Genomic DNA, 25,595 nt, shown 5'->3' with positions numbered 1-25,595 from the left:
AGAATGGCAGCAAGAAGAATGCCGTTTTTGAAAGCAAGCCATACGAAGTCCCATTTGCAGTTTGCAAAAAAACATGCACAGGACACAGCTAGCATGTAGAAGAAGGTGCTGTGGTCAGATGAGACTTAAGTAGAACTTTTTGGGCTAAATGCAAAACGCTATGTGTCGGGGAAAACAAGCACTGCAAATCACCCTGAAAACACCATCCCCGCCATCAAACATGGTGGTGGCAGCATCATGCTGTGGGGAAGCTTTTCTTTAGCAGGGATATGCAAACTGGTTAGAGTTGATGGGAAGATGGGCAATCCTGGAGGAAAACCTGTTAGAGGCTGCAAAAGGCTTGAGACTGGGGCATAGGTTCACCTTCCAGCAGCATAAGAACCCTAAACAGTGTCAGAACTAAAATGGAATGGTTTAGAGCAAAGCATATCCATGTGTTTGAATGGCCTAGCCAAAGTCTAGGCCTAAATCTGATTGAGAATACGTGGCAAGACTTAAAAATTGCTGCTCACAGATGCTCTCCATCCAATCTCACTGAGATAGCGCTAGTTTGCAAAGAACAATGGTCCTATAAAGTATTAATTCAGGTGAATAAAAATGCACATCACAATTTTCAGATGTATATTTTTAAAATATTTAGAAAACTATGTAACATTTCCTTCACACGTCACAAATACTTGCTACTTTTGTTATATCACATAAAATCATAATAAAATACATTTAAGTTTGTGGGTGTAACGTGAAAAAATGTGGAAAGTTCACGGAGCATGAATATTTTTTTCAAGGCACTGTACTCTGTGAGCTTGGATGTCAATAGACCTCAGGATAAGGAGTTTTCATTAAATATTTTGGTAAATCATATGTAGTTTAGCAAAATCAATTTGTCTTGAAATCAACAGTTGCCAAACCTAATTTATACAGAAACATTTTATTTAAAGAGGTTTTTCACCCCAGGGCAAACTTTTGGCAAGCAGCGTAGCTTGCTGAATACTGGCTGTGTGCAATATGAAGATTTTTGGTACTCACTATAATATCTCTTTCTCGTAGCCTTCTTTGTGGGACACAAGAACCATAGGTTATATATTGACACATGAAGGCTGACACTAAGTATAAATCTTAGAAAAAAGCTGAGTCCTCCCCAACAGCCTACACGTGGCTAGCCAACACCAAACTATTTTGCTAGTAAAAAGCAGTAAGAGAAGCAAAATCAAGAACCCCACAAACAAGGAAATGTGCTGTGTCCCCCAAATGAAGGCTATGAGAAAGAGATTTTAAGATGAGTACCAAAAATCTTCAATTCTCGGACGCTAAAGCAGTCCCTGGGGTGGAAAAAGCAGAACCAAAAATAGCAAATAGCAAGATTACCACCCAAGCAACTGCCAATTGTAGTACCCGTCTGCTAAGACCTGAATTCATAGTCGCAAACGTAAGCTCCGAAAAGATGTGGACTGAAGAAGTAGAGACACTATGGAATAGAAGAACAGACGCCCGGAGGTGTATGGCCCAGAAGGCTTCTATCACAAAGGGGGAGTGAGCCATGCCCTGGCAGGGACACCTTCGCTTAGCCCGAACTTCCAGATCAAAACCAACAAACAACGATAACCCTAGAGGCGGTCCAACCTCTGCAAGAGCATAACGGGATGGCCAACAAGGCATCTAAACAGAGTTGTGAGAGACAGGTAGAGCTGCACAGCTCTGACTATGTCAGATTATGTAAGAACCTCCCAGGGAGATGAGAGGCGATGTGCTTTAAGGAAAATAGGGATTATTCCTATTGCTTATTATGATTCCAGGAGTCCATCATGACAGAACGACAGGAGGTAGTTTCTCTGACCTGCTAGGGACAGGAAACACGTGAGAGGTTAAAAGCCCCCCCCCCCCCACTCACCTCACCCTCAGTGTTTGTACTAATCACCAAACCAGGATGGATGCATCTCTAATTTATTAAATTCACCAATGTTACATTCACATTAGCATAAAGAGTAGGGGAGGGAATATAACGGTGCTGTCATGATGGACTCCTGGAAACGTAATTAACGGTAGGAATAATTCCTATTTTACCAGTTCGTCCATCATGACAGGAGAAATACCAAATCAAAAAGGTCATTAGGGTGGGACTACTGCTTGCAGAACCTTACGACCATAAGCTAACTTTTGGCTGGACAGAACATCTAATTTGTAGTGTTTGCTAAAGGTAGAAATATTAGACCAAGTTGCTGCCTGGCAGATTTGTTCTACCGATGCTCCTGCCTTCTCTGCCCAAGAGGTAGAAACTGCTCTAGTGGAGTGAGCTCTAACGGAAATTGGCGGGTCCTTTTTCTCTGACTCATACGCAAGAGCGATAGTTTTGGTTATCCATCTTGCCAAGTTGGTTTGGAGGCTTTCTTGCCTTTGTTTGCTCCTGAATATTGGAGGAACAGATTAGAGTCCAGTCTCCAGGGAGCTGTTGCTTCTATATAGTAAATGACTGATCTCCTGACGTCCAGTGTATGAAACGCTTTCTCTTTGTCGTTTTTTGGAGATTGGCAAAAGGATGGTAGGATTATTTCCTGGTTCAAGTTTGCCTTGGATACCACTTAGGGAAGGAAAGAGGGATCCAATCTGAAAACCAACCTGTCATCTAGTACTTTCAGGTAAGGATCTAGAATCGAGAGTGCTTGGATCTCCCCTACCCGTTTTGCCGTGGTGACTGCTACCAGAAAAACTGTTTTCATGGAGAGTAGATCTATCCCTGACTGCCCCATAGGCTCAAATGGAGATTTACATAAGGCTCATAACACTAGGTTTAGGTCCCATGATGGTACAATATTCCTAAGTGTAGGTTTTAGATGAGACATTGCTCTGGTAAACCTTGATACCCATGGGTGGTCTGCTAAGGGATAGTCTAGGAAAGAACTCAGGGCAGAAATATGCACTTTTAATGTGTTCGGCCTAAGACCCTTATCAAATTCTTGTTGGAGAAAGTCTAGAATTTTAGGGATGTCGGGCTTATCTAAGCCCATGCCTGATTCTCCTGTAAATAAGCAGAATTGCTTACACACCCGTGAGTATATGGCTGAGGTTATGGGTTTTCTGCTGGCTTGTAAAGTCGAGATTACACGATCCGATAAGCCCTTGGAAGCTAGGATGCGCCTTTCAGGATCCACGCTGTTAACTGGAGAAGATGGACATCTTGATAATACAAGGGACCCTGAGATAGAAGGTCTACCCGGCGTGGAAGAATAAATGGGTGATCCATCGACATTTGTTGTAACAACGGAAACCAGCGCTTCTTGGGCCAGTAAGGCGCTATTAGAATCAAAGTTGTCTGCTCCTGTCTTATCTTCCTCAATACTCTTGAGATTAGGGGCATTGGAGGGAAGGCACATACAAGATCTCTTCCCCATGGCTGAGAGAGCGTGTCTACCCCTTCCGGGTTGTCGCCTGGGTTGATTGAGAAGAATCGCCGGAGCTTCCTGTTCTTTTTGGTTGCAAACAAATCTATGGAGGGGCAGCCCCATTTCTGGATTATTTGCTTGAAGACATCTGGTTTCAGCTCCCACTCGGAGGACCAGACTTTCTCTCTGCTGAGGTAGTCCGCTATTGTGTTCTCGGACCCTTTGAGGTGAATTGCTGACACCGAAAGAACATTCACTTCGGCCCACTGGAAGATTTGTGTTGCTAGCATCTGAAACTGTATTCCTTTGGGGCCCCCCTGCCGATTAAGAAAGGCGATTGCCGTCCTGTTGTCCGAAAAAAAAATTATGTGATTTCCTCTGAGTAGATCTTGGCCTTGTTGAAGAACTTCCCAGACCGCCCTTAGTTGTTTGAAGTTTGAAGATCTTTTTTGCAGATCAGGAGGCCATGAGCCCTGGAAGTATCTGCCCTCTATATTCGCCCCCCAGCCTCTTTGACTGGCATCTGTGGAGATCCGCACCATAGGAAGGAGGATCCATTCTACTGCCTTTCTTAGATTTGAGGGTCTTGTCCACCAAGAAAGAGAAAGTTTTGTTTCTGGTGTCAATTTCATCTTTTTGTTTAGACCTGAAGATTGTTTGTTCCAGGTAGATAGGACTGCTCGTTGCAGGGGTCTCGTGCGGGCCTGGACCCATCTTACACTGGGAATACATGATGTCATTAGACCAAGATGGCGAATCTGATCGTCGTGAAAGACTTTTTCTGGAAATTTCGGATTTTGAGACCGATTTCCTGCTGTTTTGTTAGAGGCAGGGAAGAATTCTGGAGATGAGAATTTAGAAGTACTCCTAGGAACACCTTTTCGGTGCTTGGTTGTAGACTTGACTTTTCCCAATTGATTCCCCATCCTAAGGTTTGTAGGGTTTCGATTGTCTTTGTTGTTGGAGAAGAGCGGGCTCTGATTCGGCCACTAACAATATATCGTCTAGATATGGTATTATAATTATGCCCTGTTTTCTGAGGAAGGCTGCCACCTCCGTTATTAGCTCTGTAAAAATTCTGGGAGCCGATGACAGACCGAAAGGAAGATAAGTAAACTGGAAGTGATATACTCTGTCTCCTTGCTCTAGGGCAAATCTCAAGTATTGATGATGGGTCGGATGGATAGTGTCGTGATAATACGCATCCCGGAGATCTAGGGTGCACATTACCGAATCTTTTTGTATTAGAGGGATGCTGGACCTGATTGTCTCCATTTTGAATCTTCTGTACTGCACTGAATGATTTAGGGGCTTTAGATTTATTACCGTACGTCTTTTGCCCAACGGTTTTAAGATCGAGAAGAGGGAGGAATAGTGGCCTAATCCTATTTCCAAGGGAAGTACTTGTTCCACCGTTCCGATAGATTCCAGGGTTATTACATTGAGCCAAAGGGCCTGAGAGGCCGCGGGAGAGTGAGAGCGGGTAATCTGAAAACGTTGTGGGGGAGGATGGGAAAATTCTATTTTGTACCCCTCTTTTATTGTGCGCAGAAGCCATGTTTTTTGTTATGGCATGCAATTTTTCCCCAAAAAAGCGAAGCCTACCCCCAACCCCCATAGAGTCAGGGTCTACTCGGAGGGCCAGAGAAAAACTGGGCTTCTCTATCTCATCCCCCTTTTTTGTAGGACCATCTCCCCATTTTACCTTTACTCCTATAGTCTCGTTTAGGGGATCTGGGGCGGGATTTACGAAAGGGCTGATATCTTTTTGTTTTTTCTTCGGGAAACCCTTTCTTTTCATCCGACGCCCTTTCCAGAATCTCATCAAGGACTGGACCAAAAACCTGGAAACCAGAAAAGGGGATAAAACAAAGCTTATTTTTTGAGTGGCTATCCCCAGTCCAAGTTTTGATCCAAATCGCGCGCCTTGCCGAATTAGATAGGACACTACTCCTGGATGCCAATCTAACAGATTCGGCTGAAGCGTCAGCCAAAAACTGTGTCGCTATTTTTAATAATGGCAGTGATTCTGATATTATTTCTCTAGGGGTATTAGAGACAATGTGATCTGAAAGCTCGTCTATCCATAGACACATAGACCTAGCTACGGAGGTAGCCGCTATATTGGTTTTTATAACCGCAGCTGATGTTTCCCAGCATCTTTTCAGCATAGTCTCTGCTTTCCTGTCCATTGCGTCCTTTAGACAGGAAGTGTCCTCAAAAGGAATAGACGTTTTCCTTGCAACTTTTGCAATGGGAATATCCACTCTGGGAACTTCCTCCCAAAGTTTGATATCCTCAGGGCTGAATGGAAGCCGGGCCCTAAATTCTCTCGGAATGGTGAGTTTTTTCTCTGCATCTTCCCATTTCTCGAGAATCATAGCTTTAATGTGAGAACATTAACATTAACTGGAAAGACTCTATTTCTTTGTCTTTTAAGGCTTGAAAACATTTCATCCTGCTTAGAAATGGGTACGTGAGTGTCTTCTAAATTCATAGTGCTCCTCACGGACTTTAATAGAGCATCTATGTCTTCAATTGAAAACATATATTTTTTCCTTTCTTCCGAAGGTATTTGGGAGAAAGTTTCTTCGTCTCCTTCCTGACTCTGTTCCAAGGAGGAATCCAGATATTCCCCTTCCTCAGATGATTCTTCCATTTCCCATCTAGGTCTTTTATGGCGGGAGGAGGACTGTACAGTCTGGGGTATCTGGGATGTCTGGGCGGGTACGAGTTTGGAAACTGTCTTTCTATCTTCCTCCCGGATCATAGACTGCATGTCTGTTAGAAATGATGCCTTCTCCTTAAGAACTTTAGCGATGCATTCCTTACAAAATTGCTTTTTATAGGAATACTGTAGTTTAGAATTGCAAGATATGCATCTTCGTGATTTTTTAGAGGAGGATCCGGATCTCTGGGTTCCTCTATACTATTTTAAGGGAGACATGGGAATATTTATTTAATACCCAATTCTACCAGTTTTTAGTGGATTTGAGGGATTTGAGGTAGAAAAATACTTACACTACCCAGGGACTCAGATGGGGCTTCTGACCTTACAGGGTTAGACTCCATTGTGTCAGGCAGTGTGTGCAAAAGGGTACCCTTTTAAAGGGTCTTACCTGATCCAGGTGATGTAAGGCCCGCCCTCCATGACAGCCACTGCGGTTTCCTTGCAGGGGTGTCTTCTTCTGCTGCCCTGTATACACCCCAGCATGAGGCCTGCATTCCACCATGAAACGCACGCCAAAGGGGCACACTTCCGGTTCTGTGTGCGCTCCGCCATGGAATGCATGCCTACTTCCGGATTGCGCGCGCCCCAGTGCGTCATCATAGTGTGCCCTGGAAGTAGCGGTGTCGCTCCAGGGCGCTCCGGAAGTTCGGCCACCGGGCTCGCGATCTCCCGGCCCCGAAAGCCAGAAGAAGGGACGGGAGGCTCTAGCGTGGAGACCACCAGCAGGCTGCAGCCTAGAGCCCTCTGTACGAGGGGTGCGGCGCTGTTGGGAGTCCCCTCCACCGACCCAGCTGAGGGACCCTCAGTGGGGTATCAGCGCAGGGCCTCTTGACCGGGGGAAGGGAAGAGGTCAGCCCCGCCGATCCACCCTGGCTCTCAGGTAAATCTTCTTTTCTTGTTCGTCCTCTCCGATGGCGTCCTGTCCTGCTAGGGACAGGAAAAACACTGAGGGTGAGGTGGGGGGGAGGAGGGGGGGGGGGGCTTTTAACCTCTCATGTGTTTCCTGTCCCTAGAAGGTCAGAGGAACTACCTCCTGTCATGCTGTGATGATGGATGAACTGGTAAAGAGAGCATTCTCATTGAGATAAAAGGATGAGAACAAGCAAAGGGGAAAAGAGGTTGCCGAACGCAAAACCACACTGTCCCGAAGAAGGAGAGAGACAGGTGAGATCCACCACTTGGATCCTCGCCTGATCAAAGAGATCATTATGAAGAAATTAATCAATCTGCTGGAAAGCCAAAATGGACAGATATTGCCGATTGGCATGAAGGAAGAGGACTGAAGGGCGTCCAAGACTAGACTGAGGTCCCCCAGATCTAAAGGGGCTAATAGGATGGCCATGAGTTCACTATGCCCAGGCAGGCAATCCAAACCTATGGCCTACAAGTCAAGTTCAGCTGGACAAGGATAGCCAAGGTAGGAACCTGGCCCTTGGGAATCAACCCTGGCTAAAGAAAAAAAAAAAAAGGAGGATAAAATCATAAGAGCATTGCCAATAGGTCTTCACTTATGGAAAAGAGGCTTTCCAAATACAAAGGTAGAAACAGGACGTCTAAGGCCCTAATTCTCTAATCCTAGTCAGACCAACCTAATCAGAAGGCCAAAACCCTTATGACATTAAGCTGAACTGAATAGTTGGATGTCGGCTAGCGGGGAAGTCAGATTTTTTTTATGAACATACATTCATATTGTCAGCCTCCAGGTAGTACCATATAACCCATTGTTCCTATGTCCCCCAATGAATCGTCTGAGAAATACATAGTTAGGACTCGACTTTACTAGCCGCTTCAAGTGATCATCAAGTGACATCAAGTATGCTATTTGCATACTTCTGACTAGATTCTCATCCATTTCTCTCAATATTCTATTCAATATTAGTATTCAGCAAGCTGCATTGCGTGCCAAAAGTTTGCCCTGGGGTGAAAAAAAACTTTAAAGGGGTGGTCCAGGACTGAAATATTGATGACCCTTCTATAGTATGGGTCATCAATAAGTAATTGATCACCCACAGATATCACCTTAAATTCACTCCAGCAGTGGCTGGATATAAGCAAAAGGAGATAAAGTGCAGTATTTAGCAATGGTCGATAAGTAATGTTCTGAGCTGCGGAGTTCCATTCCATACATCACTTAGTTACAGGCATGACCAGAGCAGATTCAGCTGATTAGTGTAGGTGCTGGGTGTCAGAACCTCCACTATCTCACACTGATGATCAATAATATGGATAGGTCATCAGTTATTCAGTCCCAGACAAACCCTTTAACCTTAAGAGTAACTGTTCCCATGAAAATGCACTCTAATTTGCAGGCACCATGTAATAAAACAGGGGGAGCGGAGTAGATTGGTATATAGTTTTGTGAGAAAAGATTCAGTATAACCTGTTTTAATCATATAAACCTCTGCTCTTTCTGGGATTTTTGGTCCAGTGGGCGGTCCTATCAGTGACTGACAGCTGTCTTTATATGCACACTTATACAAAGAAAGCTGTCAGTCACTGATAAGATCGCCCACTGTACCGAAAAGAGATACAGTACAGACCAAAAGTTTGGACACACTTTCTCATTTAAAGATTTTTCTGTATTTTCATGACTTTGAAAATTGTACATTCACACTGAAGGCATCAAAACTATGAATTAATACATGTGGAATTATATACTTAACAAAAAAGTGTGAAACAACTGAAAATGTCTTATATTCTAGGTTCTTCAAAGTAGCCACCTTTTGCTTTGATGACTTCTTTGCACACTCTTGGCATTCTCTTGATGAGCTTCAAGAGGTAGTCACCGGAAATGGTCTTCCAACAATCTTGAAGGAGTTCCCAGAGATGCTTAGCACTTGTTGGCCCTTTTGCCTTCACTCTGCAGTCAAGCTCACCCCAAACCATCTCGATTGGGTTCAGGTCTGGTGACTGTGACCCCATCACTCTCCTTCTTGGTCAAATAGCCCTTACACAGCCTGGAGGTGTGTTTGGGGTCATTGTCCTGTTGAAAAATAAATGATGGTCCAACTAAACGCAAACCGGATGGAATAGCATGCCGCTGCAAGATGCTGTGGTAGCCATGCTGGTTCAGTATGCCTTCAATTTTGAATAAATCCCCAACAGTGTCACCAGCAAAGCACACCCACACCATCACACCTCCTCCTCCATGCTTCACAGTGGGAACCAGGCATGTAGAGTCCACCCGTTCACCTTTTCTGCGTCGCAAAAGACACGGTGGTTGGAACCAAAGATCTCAAATTTGGACTCATCAGACCAAAGCACAGATTTCCACTGGTCTAATGTCCATTCCTTGTGTTCTTTAACCCAAACAAGTCTCTTCTGCTTGTTGCCTGTCCTTAGCAGTGGTTTCCTAGCAGCTATTTTACCATGAAGGCCTGCTGCACAAAGTCTCCTCTTAAGAGTTGTTGTAGAGATGTGTCTGCTGCTAGAACTCTGTGTGACATTGACCTGGTCTCTAATCTGAGCTGCTGTTAACCTGCGATTTCTGAGGCTGGTGACTTGGATAAACTTAGAAGCAGAGGTGACTCTTGGTCTTCCTTTCCTGGGGCGGTCCTCATGTGAGCCAGTTTCTTTGTAGCGCTTGATGGTTTTTGCAATTGAACTTGGGGACACATTCAAAGTTTGCCCAATTTTTCGGACTGACTGACCTTCATTTCTTAAAGTAATGATGGCGACTCGCTTTTCTTTACTTAGCTGCTTTTTTCTTGCCATAATACAAATTCTAACAGTCTATTCAGTAGGACTATCAGCTATGTATCCACCTGACTTCTGCACAACACAACTGATGGTCCCAACCCCATTTATAAGGCAAGAAATCCCACTTATTAAAACTGACAGGGCACACCTGTGAAGTGAAAATCATTTCCAGTGACTACCTCTTGAAGCTCATCAAGAGAATGCCAAGAGTGTGCAAAGCAGTCAACAAAGCAAAAGGTGGCTACTTTGAAGAACCTAGAATATAAGACATATTTTCAGTTGTTTCACACTTTTTTTTAAGTATATAATTCCACATGTGTTAATTCATAGTTTTGATGCCTTCAGTGTGAATGTACAATTTTCATACTCATGAAAATACAGAAAAATCTTTCAATGAGAAGGTGTGTCCAAACTTTTGGTCTGTACTGTATAAATGAATAAAACACAGATCTTACAGAATCTTTTCTCACAAAACTATGTATCTGCTCAGCTCCCCCTGCTCTATAACATGATGCCTATGGATTCGGCTGCATTTTCCTGGTGACAGGTTCCCTTTAATTGTCATTTGCTCTCAACCAAAAGTGCAGACCTCTTGTCCTAATACAACTGCGGCAGCAAAGTGCTCCTATTCATTGCAATATTTATGAGTTTAAAGAATGGATATATTGAAATGTAGTATACAAAGATAAAAATGATAAAACACATAAATGGATTATGTATGATGATGCATGACAATGCTCACAAAAAATGTTAAGACAATTTACTGAAAAGAATAAAGAATCAGGAATTGTTCCCCATGAATCCAACAATAGGCCTTTTAGTTGCCTCTTCTCTAGGTAATTCTCCATCAACATCTATCTCTTATATCATACTACTTATGTATGATAGCAGTAATGTGCTATTATATTTATTCTGATGCTATTTGTCCATGACTTGCTTCACATTACCAGTTTCCTGTGAATGGTTCGTCCAACTTTTACACTTCTCGTAAGTGGACAACCTTGGTCTAAGCAATGTTCCAAAAGAACCTCAGCGTCAATACCTGTTGGAAGACTGTTGTGTCCAGACTTGATCAGGGGTGACTCGTGTACCACACTGCCTCTATTACCCACTGCATTTGACATCCAGTTATAGAAGCTCACAGAGGATGGTTCAGACAATAAAGGATGTTCTGATAACATTTCTGTGGCCACAGGATTCCCTGTATCAATGAATCAGGAGAGGTTTCAGAGAATTCTTATGACCAAGAATGAAAATAGAAGACATGGTTATCCACGGAGTAATATGTGTTTTAAATTAGTACTTTCTTGTTAACTACTGATTGTGTGAATTGTAGAGTGGACAAAACTATTACAGGGCATCTACAAAGAAGAACATTTGCTTTAAATCCTTCCTACAGAAGACTAGTTATGGAAAACATCCAGAGGGGTACAAGAAGGGATAATGTAATACAGAAGGGAACATTGCATTACAGCGGACATTGCCTGGAATACTGGGCTTTTAATATTTTATAGCTGGCATTTAGAGTTGAAGCAAATGGATCCACAGGACCCAGTCCATCAGTCAGGTCACTAATGTGTGGTCACTGGACGGGAGCCCTGAGAACCGCTTTCTACCTTCTGGAAACCATGTCTCGCCTTTTGAATAGCGGGAATGGCACAACATTGCATGTGAGTCACAGCACATTGATGATGTCACGCAGGGCCGGCTAATCAAAAGAAGAGTCGCTGATGCCAGGAAGTAGGAAGGGGTTCTCAAGGCTCCCGTCCAGCGACCACAGATTACTGACTTGTTTTATGGATCGGGTCCAGAAAATCAATTCACACCAACTCTACTGGTAATAGGAAGCAAATTTTAGAACGAAGTACATATCTGTCAGAATCACGTGTCATTGTCTACAGTGAACAGGATTTTTAATTTATGATTTTGTATGTGCAACAGTAAGAGAATAATGAGACAAAAAGTGTCTATCTAGTAGAACATGAAGGTATGCTCTCGTGTGGACACACAAAGATATAGACATGTAACATACTGCTGGTGAGAAAAGACTGATGAGCTATGGAAATATGCATCAGACACACAATAATGCAGGAACTGAAGAAGAAGAAACCTTGGAAGAAGAGAGAAACTTCAGAGCAACTGGCAACAAATCATTACCATCACTAAATTTCCTCATGGAGATAAAATAGCACACAAATCCTGGCAAAATGTACATTGCTTAGCATAAATGAGTACACCCCTATGAAGTAAGATTTTAATCAATATCTCACTGAACACGAGAATAATTTTGACAATTTTTACAAGACTAAGCTAAATAGAACATTTTTTAAAACAGAACATGAAAGTAAGGTTAATATTATAACTTGGATTACAAAATCTTCAGTTTTACTCAAATTATTTAATGCAAAAATGAACAGGATTGCTGCTTCCAATAGGTGGCGCTATAGAGTTCAAGTCCTCTTTTTCTCTGAAGAGGCAATTTACAGGCAAAAATGAATACACCCAACATCAAAATCTACTATATCTTGCATTTTGTATGACCTCCATGATTTTTAATGACAGCACTAAGTCTTCTAAGCATGGAATGAACAAGTTGGCGACATATTGCAACATTTACTTTTTTTGCATTCTTCAAAAACTACCTCTTTAGAGGCTGGATGCTGGAAGGAGAGTAATACTCAACTTGTCTGTTCAGAATTCCCCATAGGTGTTTCAGTTGGGTTTAGATCAGGAGACATACTTGGACACTGAATCACTGTCACCCTGTTCTTCTTCACAAATGCAACAGTGGCCTTAGATATGTGTTTTGGATCATTGTCATGTTGGAAAAGTACACATCTACCAAGGGCACAGGGTAATGGCATCATCTTCTCTTTCAATATAGAGTTGTACATTTGTGAATTCATAATACCATCAATAAAATGTAGCTCCCTGACACCAGCAGTGCTCATGCAGCCCCACATAAGGACACTGCCACCACCATGTTTCACTGTAGGCATCATGCATGATTCTTTGTACTCCTCACCTTTGCAAAGCCATACAATACATACTTGGTCTCATCACCAGGAGTCTTCATATATTTTTCAGCACTGGCCTTGGGAAAATGGAGGCGGGCTTTTTTGTGCATGGGCTTTAGGAGAGGCTTCCTTTGTGGATGACACTCATGCATCTATTCCTCCCAGTTTGGCTTTCTACTTATTTAGCTAACTGCAGTAAACTTGCATAATAATTTTCTTCAACCCTTCTCATCAGAAGACGCTCCTGTTTAGGTGTTAACTTCCGTGATTGGCCTGGACGTCTCTGTGGGATGGTTGCAGCTCCATCTGTGTTACATTTTTGTATCACATTTGCTACAGTATTCTGACTGAAAGTAATGCTTTATTGATCTTTTCGTAGTCTTAACTGCTCTAGTGTCAAGTAATTATTTTCTTTCTCAGCTCTTATGGCACTTCTCTTCCTTGTGGTGCCATTGCTGACAGCATGAAATGGGAAGGGGTTTTCTTTGTTAAGAAATGCCCTTTTATAATTAACTGTCTGCTGGACACCTGATTAATGTATAATTAGACTTACCTGTGGTTGGATTCTTGTTAATTAGTATTTTATAGTTTAAACTTTAGCTTTGCTCCTAAGACGGTCATTGGTGTGTATCCATTTTTGAAACATGATCTTGAATGAATGTGTTAGGAAAATGAATATTTTGAGTGTGAAAAATAACAAATCTTGTTCGTCATTAATGTCTCACATTTCTGGGAGTATTTTGTAGTATGGTACTCCATAGAAAATGTTGATTTTGAAAGGAACTAAAGGTTTTCTGACAAATATGTTCTGGTGTACTCATGTATGCCGAGCACTGTACAGACAGCACAAATATCAGAAAAATCAGACTATCATCATTCTTCGGTGTACAGAGCAGCTTACTAGGAATACAAACAGCTTTATATCAACATGTAACTGGTAACAGGTAGGATGAGAAGGGTCTTCACAGAATGGACATTTATCACCTGTCCACCTGTCTTTAGAACAGGGTTCCCAAGTCCTCCATTTCTCCTCACTGCAGGACAACAGTGAGAGGCAGAATGAAGAAAGCAGTGGTCATGTACAGTGCAGTGCCACTCATTTTCTTTCTGGACAACTGAAACATCTGAGTGCCACAGGCCCATAGGCGGTGAAAGGTGCGGCATTGCTCATCGTATGCCACTTGCCACTTCATTGTTGTACGATGAGGAGGAATACAGGATATGGGACCTGTTACCAGACTGTAACCACCCATCACATGGATGCTTTTATTACATGGTATTCAGTAAGAAGATAAAAATAAAGTAGGAGCATTTATATTTTATAGATGCTAGGTCCAAAGAGTGAGTGCCATATTACAAGTAGAAACACAAAGAACGTGTCACATTGGAGGGCATGAATTGTGAAGTCAAGAAAGGTCAGAGAACCAACAAGCTCACTATAATTACTGCTTGTAGGTCTAATCATACTAACCTATTAGATTAAAGTGGAAACCAAACCATGCTGTATCTCAGTTAATGCTAAGCATTATCTTATGGTGTCAATTTTCTTACAGATACAAAGGCTGTCTACTTTAACCCCTTAATAACATCTGACGTACTAATACGCGTCTGTGCCCTGGGACTTAAGAGCCAGACCCGTATTAGTACGTCATCGCGATCGCGCGCGCACACAGGCTGTGCGGGCGCGATCGCCGCCGGGTGTCAGCGGATTGTTTTTTTTTTCACTTTTTCATTTTTACGAATCAATTTGTGAAGCACCTGCGGGTTCCAAGTGCTCACTATGCATCTAGATAGGTGCCTTGGGGGGTCTAGTTTCCAAAATGGGGTCACTTGTGGGGGAGCTCTAAAGTTTGGGCACACAGGGGCTCTCCAAACGCAACATGGTGTCCGCTAACAATTTGAGCAGACATTTTGTTAGCGGATATCATGTTGCATTTGGAGAGTCCCTGCGTGCCCAAACATTGGAGCTCCCCCACAAGTGACCCCATTTTGGAAACTAGACCCCCCAAGGCACCTATCTAGATTCATAGTGAGCACTTGGAACCCTAGGTGCTTCACAAATTGATTCATAAAAATGAAAAAGTGTTTTTTTTTTCACTTTTTCATTTTTACGAAACAATTTGTGAAGCACCTGGGGGTTCCAAGTGCTCATTATGCATCTAGAAAGGTGCCTTGGGGGGTCTAGTTTCCAAAATGGGGTCACTTGTGGGGGAGCTCCAAAGTTTGGGCACACAGGGGCTCTCCAAACACAACATGGCGTCCGCTAATTATTCAAGCAAATTTTACAATCAAAAAGTCAAATGGCGCTCCTTCCCTTCCGAGCCCTGCCGTGCGCCCAAACAGTGTTTTTTCCCCAAATATTGGGTATCTGCGTGCCCAGGGGAAATTGCACAACAAATTTTGGGGTCCATTTTTTCTTGTTACCCCTGTGAAAATAAAAAAAATTGGGTCTAAAGTAACATTTTTGTGAAAAAAGTTAAATGTTCATTTTTTTCTTCCACATTCAAAAAATTCCTGTGAAGCACCTGAAGGGTTAATAAAGTTCTTGAATGTGGTTTTGAGCACCTTGAGGGGTGCAGTTTTTAGAATGGTGTCACTTTTGGGTATTTTCTGTCATAAAGACCTCTCAAAGTGACTTCAAATGTGATGTGGTCCCTAAAAAAATGGTTTTGTAAATTTTGTTGGAAAAATGAGAAATCGCTGGTCAACTTTTAACCCTTATAGCTCCCTAACAAAAAAAAATTTTGGTTCCAAAATTGTGCTGATGTAAAGTAGACATGTGGGAAATGTTATTTATTAACTCTTTTGTGAGACATATCTCTCTGATTTCAGGGCTTAAAAATTCAAATTTTGAAAATTGCAAAATTTTCAAAATTTTCGCCAAATTTCCGTTTTTTTCACAAATAAACGCAAGTGATGTCGAAGAAATTTTTCCACAATCATGAAGTACAATATGTCACGAAAAAACAATCTCAGAATCAGGGGGATCCGTTGAAGCATTCCAGAGTAATTACCTCATAAAGTGACAGTGGTCAGAATTGTAAAAATTGGCCTGGTCATTAACGTGCAAACCACCCTCGGGGCTTAAGGGGTTAATAGATGTGTTGAGGACATGATTTTGCTAATATATAAGTATTAAAGGTTCTCCTGCACAGTCCTTCTCACAGACAGCAAGGAGTTCCTCTTCTCAAAATGACAAGTAATGAAGGAATCAGGTGTCCATTAGCCTCCTCCAACTAAAAACCCTACACACAAGAAAGTTTTTCAATTGGAGGAGGCTGAGAGACAGGTCTGGTCACATGTTTCTCCACTAACACCCATTTTGAGAACAGTTGAGCAGTGAAGACGAAGGAAGCCTGTACTGATAAGTGCAGGGGGAGATCTTTTAAGTCTTATACATTTATAAAATGTCATAAAATCATGACCCAACACATCTGTTAAAATAAGATACACAATGGCCAACCCTTTTAAATGTTTTGCCTGGTCTAGTAATTTTATACAGATATAAATAAATATCTTCTCGTACCTCCCTTCTGCCTTCAAACATGCCACAATCACACCTATCCTGAAGAAACCATCTCTCGGCCCGACCTCCACGTAAAACTATCATCCTAGAATGCTGCTCCCGTTCGCCTCCAAACTCCTAGAACAACATGTCCATGCTGAACTTTTCTCCCACTTCTCATCTACCTCACTCTTTGACAACCTACAATATGGCTTCTGTCCCCCCCCTCCACCTCCATTGAAAATGCCCCTACCAAAATTACTAGGTACTTACTTTCTGCCAAAGCTATCAGATGATTCTCTATACTCCTACTTCTAGACCAGCCCTCTGCTTTCACAGTGGACCACTCCTTTATGCTACAGATCCTCTCTTTCCTTTGCGACAAAGACCTTGCCCTCTTCTGAATCTCCTCATACCTCACTAACTGCACATTTAGAGTCTACCATTCCCATATGACCTCCTCACCCTCCCCCTCTCTCTATTGGTGTCCCCCAAGACTGTCTTGGGACCCCTACTCTTCTCCATCTATACTTTTGGACTAAGGCAACTGATAAAGTCCCATGGCTTCCAGTACCAACTGTACGTTGATGACACTCAGATCTACCTCTCTGGCCCAGAAGTCACCTCTGCTGTCCAGAATCCCAGTGTCTATCAGCCATAGCCTCTATCTTCTCCTCTTGTTTCCTAAAGCTCAATGTGGACAAAACTGAACTCATCATCTTTCCTCTATTTCACCTAACTCCCCTACCCGATCTATATATCAAAATAAATTACATCACGCTTACCCCTGTACCAGAAGTGTGATGCCTCAGAGTAACCCTCGACTCTGCACTGTCCTTCAAACAGCACATCCAAGCTCTTACAATCTACTGCCACATCCAACTAAAAAATATCTCCAGAATCTGTCCTTTCCTCAACCCTGAATTTACTAAAATGCTAGTGCATGCCCTCATAATCTCCTGCCTAGACTACTGCAATATCCTTCTCTGTGGCCTCCCTGCTAACAATCTCGCACCTCTCCAGTCCGACTAATCCACCTCTTTTATTGCTACTCCTTCACGTATCCCCTCTTAAAATCCCTTCCTTGGCTCCCAATTCACCAATGTATCAAGTTTAAACTAAGAACATTGACATACAAAGCCGTCCATAATCTGTTTCCCCCACATATCTCCGAAGTTATCTCCCGATACCTTCCCACACCATAATCTCCGGTCTTCCCAAGACCTCCTTCTCTCCTCCATACTTGCACGTTCCTCACCTAATCGCTTCCAAGACTTCTCTACAGTAACCCCCATCCTCTGGAATTCTATGTCCCAACATGTCTGATTATCCACCACATTCGGAACTTTCAGACGGAACGTGAAAACCCAACTCATCAAGAACGCTTACAGCCTGCAATGATCCTGCTGCCAACTCAACACCATCGGAGTTGACGCAAGCCCCAACCTACTGTCTCCTTCCATAATATGCTGTAGACTGTAAGCCCGCAAGGGCAAGGTCCTCACCGCTCTGTACCAGTCTATCAATGTTAGTGTGTTCATTGTAATTTATTTGTAATTTGTATGTAATCCCTTCTCATGTACAGCACCATGGAATCAATGGTCCTCCAAAAATAAATAATAATAATCTTATACATAGCCATTGAATTTATTGACGGTGGAACCCTGAGCATAATAAAAAACTCGTAACCACTAAAGCAATCAATACCTGTCCTCGTGAGTGAGCTGCTTTTAACAGCAGCTGCATTTCTCTGTGGCGTTCCATCCAGAAGATTGTGCAGGCTGGGGAAACTCCCAGTCAAGTAGCTCAGAAGACTTTCTTTCCTTGGGCTTTCTTTCACAGGCATTCCAGATCTACTGATGTGGGCAGGAGAATCATTTGCCGTGTCTCCACTAGTGTAGCTCAAAGACTGATATGGGTGGATTCCCTTTAAAACAAAAAAAAAAAAATATATATATATATATATATATATATATATAAATAACTCCTGTAATTTGCATAAAAAAGAATTTTACAAAATCTTTGCGACATAAGCAGAGATAACTCGATGCCTGAATATGTAAATATTCCTGAAAGCAATGGAGAAGATCAGTATTCATGTAATGCCAAGTGACAAAGCAGAACAGGGGTGGAAGTTCATAGAATCTCGGTGACTGTTAGTCTAATCCCTCCAGATATAGAAGATGTATACGCTATAGATTGCATCACTCCAACACACATGAATGGTTGTGTGGCTGACATCAGGCTAATGTGTATGGAGGGGCTTTCATTTTACGCTTAGCATGCCTTTGGTATAAAAAAAAGTTAAAAATGGACAACCCTTTTACGCACAGATGATGTAATCCAATATTTCAGAACACACATACAAAAGAATGGATCTAAAAATAAAATTAACCGTACTTTAATCTTCAAAGCGGAGTCACTGTGAGCATGAGATTTCGATAACTTCCTCATAATTTCAGCTCCACTGACAGGACCAGAAGAAACCCCAGCAGGAGGAGGCCGTGTATTGGTTCCGTCGAGAAGCATGGTGTGTTCACTGATAGTCGCTGAGACAGAACATCAAACACAAATCGTTTAAGACAAATAGAATATAAGTGAGGTATATAAGTTAGACATCTTATCAGAAGTGGTCTTATCCTTCCCAAGCTTGGTCGGGATATTTCACACCATGTTTCAGACTCCTTTGCTGTTGCACTCTGGATTCCACTTGCCTCATTATACTCAATGCCCCCGTCACAATTTTGTCAAAATCCAATCACTCTATGGTTTTGATGGTGGCAGCCATAGTCAGATTATAATGAGGGCAATCTAGGCTACCATCCGGGGGGCCTGTGGCCAGATTGCCCTCATTATTACGTTTTGTGTGCCGCCATCACCATATCCTGGCAGAGAGCTTTCCTGGCGCTCCGCTGCCAACGATACAGAATGGCAGCGCAGCTCCAGTCGCCTCTGCTGTGACATGTCAGTGTGATGAGGTCATCAGCTTGCGCCGGCACGTGCCAGCATGTGCAGGCTGGCCACAAATAAAAGTGGAGCCTTGGGTAGCAGAGTGCCGGGGGGAAAAAAGCAAGGTGAGCATGTGTTTTGCTTTTTTTTGTTAAATATGCGTATGGGATGTGTGAGGGCTCGCACTGTATATAGATTGCTATGTGGGGGCTCATCTTGTATATAGGGAGTTATGTGGGGGCTCATATTGTATATAGAGGGCTCATACTGTATCTAGTGAGCTATGTGCGGGTTCATATTATATATAGGGAGCTATGTGCTGGCTCATACTGTATCTAGGTAGCTATGTGGGGCTCATACTGTATTTAGGGGGCTGTGTGTGGACGCATACTGTATGTAGGGGCTGCGTGTGGGCTCATACTGTATATAAGGGGCTGTGTGGGGGCTCATATTGTATGTAGAGGGCTATGTGGAGGCTCATAATGCATACAGGGGGATGTCAGCATACTTAATTCTGCCCATTAAGTCATACAATTAATATAAATAAAAAAAAAATAGCAGAATTAATTTCAGCCTATTAGTTCGGCCTCCACAACAGTCACGGTCTGTCATGTGGCCCCTTGGGAAAATGAATCTCCGACCTCTGATCTACAGTTATATGAAAAAGTTTGGGCACCCCTATTAATCTTAATGTTTTATAAAAATTGGTGTTTTTGCAACAGCTATTTCAGTTTGATATATGTAATAACTGTTGGACACAGTAATGTTTCTGCCTTGAAATGAGGTTTATTGTACTAACAGAAAATGTGAAATCTGCATTCAAACAAAATTTGACAGGTGCATAAGTATGGGCACCCTTATCATTTTCTTGTTTTAAATACTCCTACCTACTTTTTACTGACTTACTAAAGCACTTTTTTTGGTTTTGTAACCTCATTGAGCTTTGAACTTCATAGCCAGGTGTATGCAATCATGAGAAAAGCTACTTAAAGTGGCCACTTGCAAGTTGTTCTCCTGTTTGAAGAAGAATGGTGAGATCAGTCAAGGACAATCCTCAGACCACCTCCAGAGAGCTGCAGCATCAACTTGCTGAAGATGGTGTCACTGTGCATCGGTCAACTATACAACGCACTTTGCACAAGGAGAAGCTGTATGGGAGAGTGATGAGAAAGAAGCCGTTTCTGCAAGCACGCCACAAACAGAGTCGGCTGAGGTATGCAAAAGCATATTTGGAGAAGCCAATTTCTTTTTGGAAGAAGGTCCTGTGGACTGATGAAACCAAGATTGAGTTGTTTGGTCATACAAAAAGGCGTTATGCATGGCGGCAAAAAAACACAGCATTCCAAGAAAAACACTTGCTACCCACAGTAAAATTTGGTGGAGGTTCCATCATGCTATGGGGCTGTGTGGCCAATGCCGGCACTGGGAATCTTGTTAAAGTTGAGGGACGCATGGATTCCACTCAGTATCAGCAGATTCTTGACAATAATGTTCAAGAATCAGTGACAAAGTTGAAGTTACGTAGGGGATGGATCTTTCAGCAAGACAATGATCCAAAACACCGCTCCAAATCTACTCAGGCATTCATGCAGAGGAACAATTACAATGTTCTGGAATGGCCATCCCAGTCCCCAGACCTGAATATCATTGAACATCTGTGGGATCATTTGAAGAGGGCTGTCCATGCTCGGCGACCATCAAACTTAACTGAACTGGAATTGTTTTGTAAAGAGGAATGGTCAAAAATACCTTCATCCAGGATCCAGGAAATCATTAAAAGCTACAGGAAGCGACTAGAGGCTGTTATTTTTGCAAAAGGAGGATCTACTAAATATTAATGTCACTTTTCTGGTGAGGTGCCCATACTTATGCACCTGTCAAATTTTGTTTGAATGCAGATTGCACATTTTCTGTTAGTACAAGAAACCTCATTTCAAGGCAGAAACATTACTGTGTCCAACAGTTATTACATATATCAAACTGAAATAGCTGTTGCAAAAACACCAATTTTTATAAAACATTAAGCTTAAGATTAATAGGGGTGCACAAACTTTTTCATATAACTGTATTTTGCAAAGCGCTATGTTATGTATGGTGCTGTACATAAGGGAAAGATCTACGCGCGCCACTGTCTCTGACATTTTCCAACTACAGATGTGCACCATAGCATCTGAGTTACTCACATGACCTATCACATGATCTACCAAAGGGGATCATGTGACAGGTCACATAATACATCGGGTACCTGGGGAGGCCACACCTTTTAAACTGTCCAAGGCCCTGGCTACTCTTAATCCACCCCTGGTGGCAGCCGATTATCATTCCTCTTTCTGTCATGTCCAGATTACAGGGATTTTTCATAGTGATGTAGTGCTTCATTTTATGTAATCTGAACAGCTCTTATTTAGAAGTAGCTCTTTAGCTGGTAATAATATTAATCTACTGCGCACTGTAATATTCCTCAACTCCTCGGGTCATATCTGTACCTTATGTTCATTCACTTTCATACACAAAGGTATCATTTTCAGAGATGGATTGTTTAATTTGCAAGGTTGTCTGAGTGTTTAGTGGGGAGGCTGAGGCAATGACTAAAAACCATGTGCTTGGTGTCAAACAAGGATTGGTCTTCCCACAACTTTCCAGTTCTGTGTTTAGACTAATGAAATAACTTTTCTGCTTTTATGTCAAAACAAGAGCTCGACTTTATAATCAACTTTGTATTCATACTGTAGCGGTGGCGGATGAGGGGTATGTTACCCTCCTCAGCAGCGTCTGGGATACCAACACATATCTTCAGTCAATTATAGTTAGTTGGAAACTAACTTGCTCAAAAAAATAAGAGTTAAATACCTTGTAAAAATCCCTGATATTGCCTGATTCTGCTGCTCTTTTCAGTTCAGTCTTCTCTTGGGGCGGGCACGTTCACACCTCCCTCCCAGATGCTGCCAAAGCACATGCCCCAAGAGAAGGCTCTAAGTCCAGTTGGAGATTTCACATAGTGCACTCTGAAAGTAACACATTTGAATATCTCTGCAGAGAAGTGGCACAGCACAAAATGGAAATAGACGACAGAATCCGGACACCTGAAGGATATTTACAAGGTATTTAAGTGAATTTTTGGAGCAAGTGACAAATTATGTATGTCAGATTGGTTTTATTGGATGTAGTCTTTCTTCTCTGATGAAGTTCTACAACAAAGATCACCAAAGCTAGCAAACACGAATTCAATATCATTCGTGCAAAATATAAATCATAATTGTATGAATCATACCTGCATCAAACTCAAACTCGGCACCATCTGCACTGGTATCACTTTGCAGTGCTCCACCATTCTCCAAACCATTGAGATCATCCTCCTCTTTCTTCAGAGTACTTTGTGGCTTTAGTGGCTGGGCCGGTCTCACTAACCGTACACCCTTAAATGTTGGGGTCACAACAATAAACTTCATCCATTGCCTAGCCAGAGCAACGAGCCCCTTTTTCAGTGTGACAAGTGCAGGGAGACCATCACTCTTCAAAAAATAAACGTGAAACCATTAAAAATCATGCAACTACTGTAAGAAATCAGGTGGTAAGGTTCTGGATGATAGATATGTGTCACCGAGGAGGTTACTGAGAGAGTGTTAATTGGATTTTGTGCCCGGGATTTAGGAGGAATCAAAAGAGTCTGGGAGGGAAAGGTTGTTCCCATAAGGCAGCCCAGAGCTTACAGGCCTAATAACAGCAGCTTAGTTAGCTCAGCAGAGTGGAGTTTGGGCTGGAGCTGAAAAGAGGTGAGCTTGTTTGGTGAATGCACTTAAAACTGCTGGAGCAAATACTGCCTGGAATACCGAGATTTGTGAGGCTGCTACATTTACTTTGTTTCATTGTTCTTGAAGAAATGGCTTGTTTATGTTATTGATTTGTACTGTAGAAAAGCTGTTTTTGTTATATATGCATATTGAAAAAATTCTAATAACATTAAAGTCCAAACAGATGTATGGTGGTTCCACTACAGAATATTATGCATTGATTACATTTTGCGAAGATTAAAATACAGTATGGTGGACATATCTACAGTACATATCTTTAACAACGTCCTACAGTTGATCAAACTGGGCATTAGGCAGATATACAGTCTGCATCAATAATCAATTCTATATATATGTCACAACGGTCATGATTTTATTTCTCAGTGAAAATTTGCAATATAATGTTATCATTTAAAAAAAAGATTAAGAAAACTCACTAAGGTGGCATCTTCAATGATGGAGTAATTGGCTTGATGTAAATAGTGATGAAGCACATTACAAAGTAGACAGGATGCATTTTCTTGAAGGAAACGTGATTGTTTAGTGAGCCTGTTATACTTGCTTCTCAGGGGAAAATGGACACTTTTATTCTGCAACACATCAAATAAGCAATAAAGGAATATGACACTAATGAGTTTATTGAAGAAAATGATTTGAGAAAAAAGTGACTGGTAAAATTATATGTAAATCTAAAGGTTTCTTACTTACATACTATAATTTCTATATAAACACTAGAAAATTAATTCATGTATGATGTATTATTGTAAACATATATTCCCGGAACACAGTTTTAGTTAATATTTAACCCCTTCCCGACCCGTGTCACACCGTTTGTGACATGGAAAACAGTTCCTTCCCGACCTGTGTCACACCGTCTGTGACATGGAGGGAAAGAGCCCCTGCAGCGCCTGCGAGCGGGGTCGCTCAGGTGTCACAGTTGCTACTGCAACTGGACATCCTGAAGTCGACCCCCCGGGGGATTAACCCCCCCGTGCCTGGGACCCCTCCGATTGGCTGTTTCATGTTCACTTTTAGTGAAACTGCCAATCGGTATGAATTAAATATTTCACCAATGAAAATTGGTGTAATATTTAAATCTGGGCATTGCCTGATGCTTACAGCATCAGCCATTGGCTGGGGGGAGTGTCACCTCTGTCCCCCCCCTCCCCCCAGATCTGATTGGGGGGCTAGCGTCACATGGATACTAGCCCCAATCAGATATGGAGGGATGGCTGAAACCTCCCAGCACCTTCTCAACCCTGGATCGTCTGCTGCGGACCCCCTGCTGCAGACCCCCTGCTGCGGACCCCCTGCTTGGACCCCCTGCTGTGGACCCTGTGGATCGCGTCTGCCGCCGCCGCTGATCAGCAGGTAGTATTGCCCCCACTCCCCCCGACCCCCCCCTTCCATCCCCCCCGCGACCCCCTCCCGCCCCCCTCTCCACTTTCATACCTGCACCCCGACCTCAACTCCCTCTGCTCCCTCTCCCACATCTTCATCCACCGGCTGCTGCTCTCCTTCTGACAGCCGGTGGACTGTGATCACAGCAGCAGCAGGCTCAGTGTAAATGCCCTGCTCCTGTGATCACACCCACCATCCCCCAGTCCCAGTGATATCACCCCCCACCTCCCAATAATCACCCCCTCCCCCAGTGTTCACCCCCCCCTGTTCCCAGTGATCACCCCCCCCCCGCAAACCCAGTAATCACCCCCCTGCTCCTGCCGGCTCCTGCTCCCCTTTCTGCCCCAGTGATCACCCCCCTTGCTGCTGCTGCTGGCTGCTCCATCTCCTCAGCCCCCTCCTACGTCTGACCGCCCCATACGTCTGACCGCCCCATACGTCTGACCGCCCCCTACGCCTGACCGGCCCCTACGCCTGACCGGCCCCTACGCCTGACCGGCCCCTACTCCTGACTGCCCCCTACTCCTGACTGCCCCCTATGCCTGATTGCCCCCTACACCTGACTGCCCCCTACTCCTGACTGCCCCCTATGCCTGATCGGCCCCTACGCCTGACCGGCCCCTATGCCTGACCGCCCCCACACGTGACTGCAGAAGGTTACACCAAGCACACACACGTACACTCACACTATAATAAAGTTTTGATTTTTTTTTTTTTTACACACGCACAAAGCACACAAAATGTCCCGCCCGTCCCGTTCATCCCAGTCTAGGGCGTACTCAGCTGAGGAGGCTGTGTCAGGTTGGTGTGTGTGTGTTGTAGTGTATGAGATTGTGTGTGTGTGTGGTGTATGCACTACAATATACCACACCGCACACCAACCTGACATGCACTACACAATGGTGTCCGCTAACAAATTGGAACCATGTTGCGTTTGGAGAGTCCCTGTGTGCCCAAACATTGGAGCTCCCCAACAAGTGACCCCATTTTGGAAACTAGACCCCCCAAGGCACCTATATAGATGCATAGTGAGCACTTGGAACCCCCAGGTGCTTCACAAATTGAATGATAAAAATGAAAAAGTGAAAAAAAAAAACACTTTTTTATTTTTACGGATTAATTTGC

General features: G+C 43.0%; 1 protein-coding gene across 12 annotated transcripts in view; it reads right to left on the bottom strand.

Annotated features, from left to right (window-relative positions):
• Window positions 1–25,595, bottom strand: part of BLTP1 (bridge-like lipid transfer protein family member 1) — a 303,862-nt gene that overhangs the window by 109,739 nt on the left and 168,528 nt on the right. For 11 of the 12 annotated variants that reach the window (XM_073641272.1, XM_073641320.1, XM_073641292.1 and 8 more), the window contains exons 39-43: window positions 23,507–23,659; window positions 22,550–22,790; window positions 18,730–18,878; window positions 18,037–18,256; window positions 10,850–11,008 (exon numbers count right to left, since the gene is read on the bottom strand). In XM_073641272.1, coding sequence (XP_073497373.1) covers window positions 10,850–11,008; window positions 18,037–18,256; window positions 18,730–18,878; window positions 22,550–22,790; window positions 23,507–23,659 — 922 coding nt within the window. The remainder of the gene's footprint in view (window positions 1–10,849; window positions 11,009–18,036; window positions 18,257–18,729; window positions 18,879–22,549; window positions 22,791–23,506; window positions 23,660–25,595) is intronic. The other variant, XM_073641337.1, reaches the window with a different exon arrangement.

The sequence above is a fragment of the Phyllobates terribilis genome, unplaced genomic scaffold (assembly GCF_046119375.1).
Source record: "Phyllobates terribilis strain yellow unplaced genomic scaffold, ASM4611937v1 Scaffold_1__5_contigs__length_1240528914, whole genome shotgun sequence".
Taxonomy (NCBI): Eukaryota; Metazoa; Chordata; class Amphibia; order Anura; family Dendrobatidae; genus Phyllobates; species Phyllobates terribilis.
This window is presented reverse-complemented; position numbering and strand designations above follow the sequence as displayed.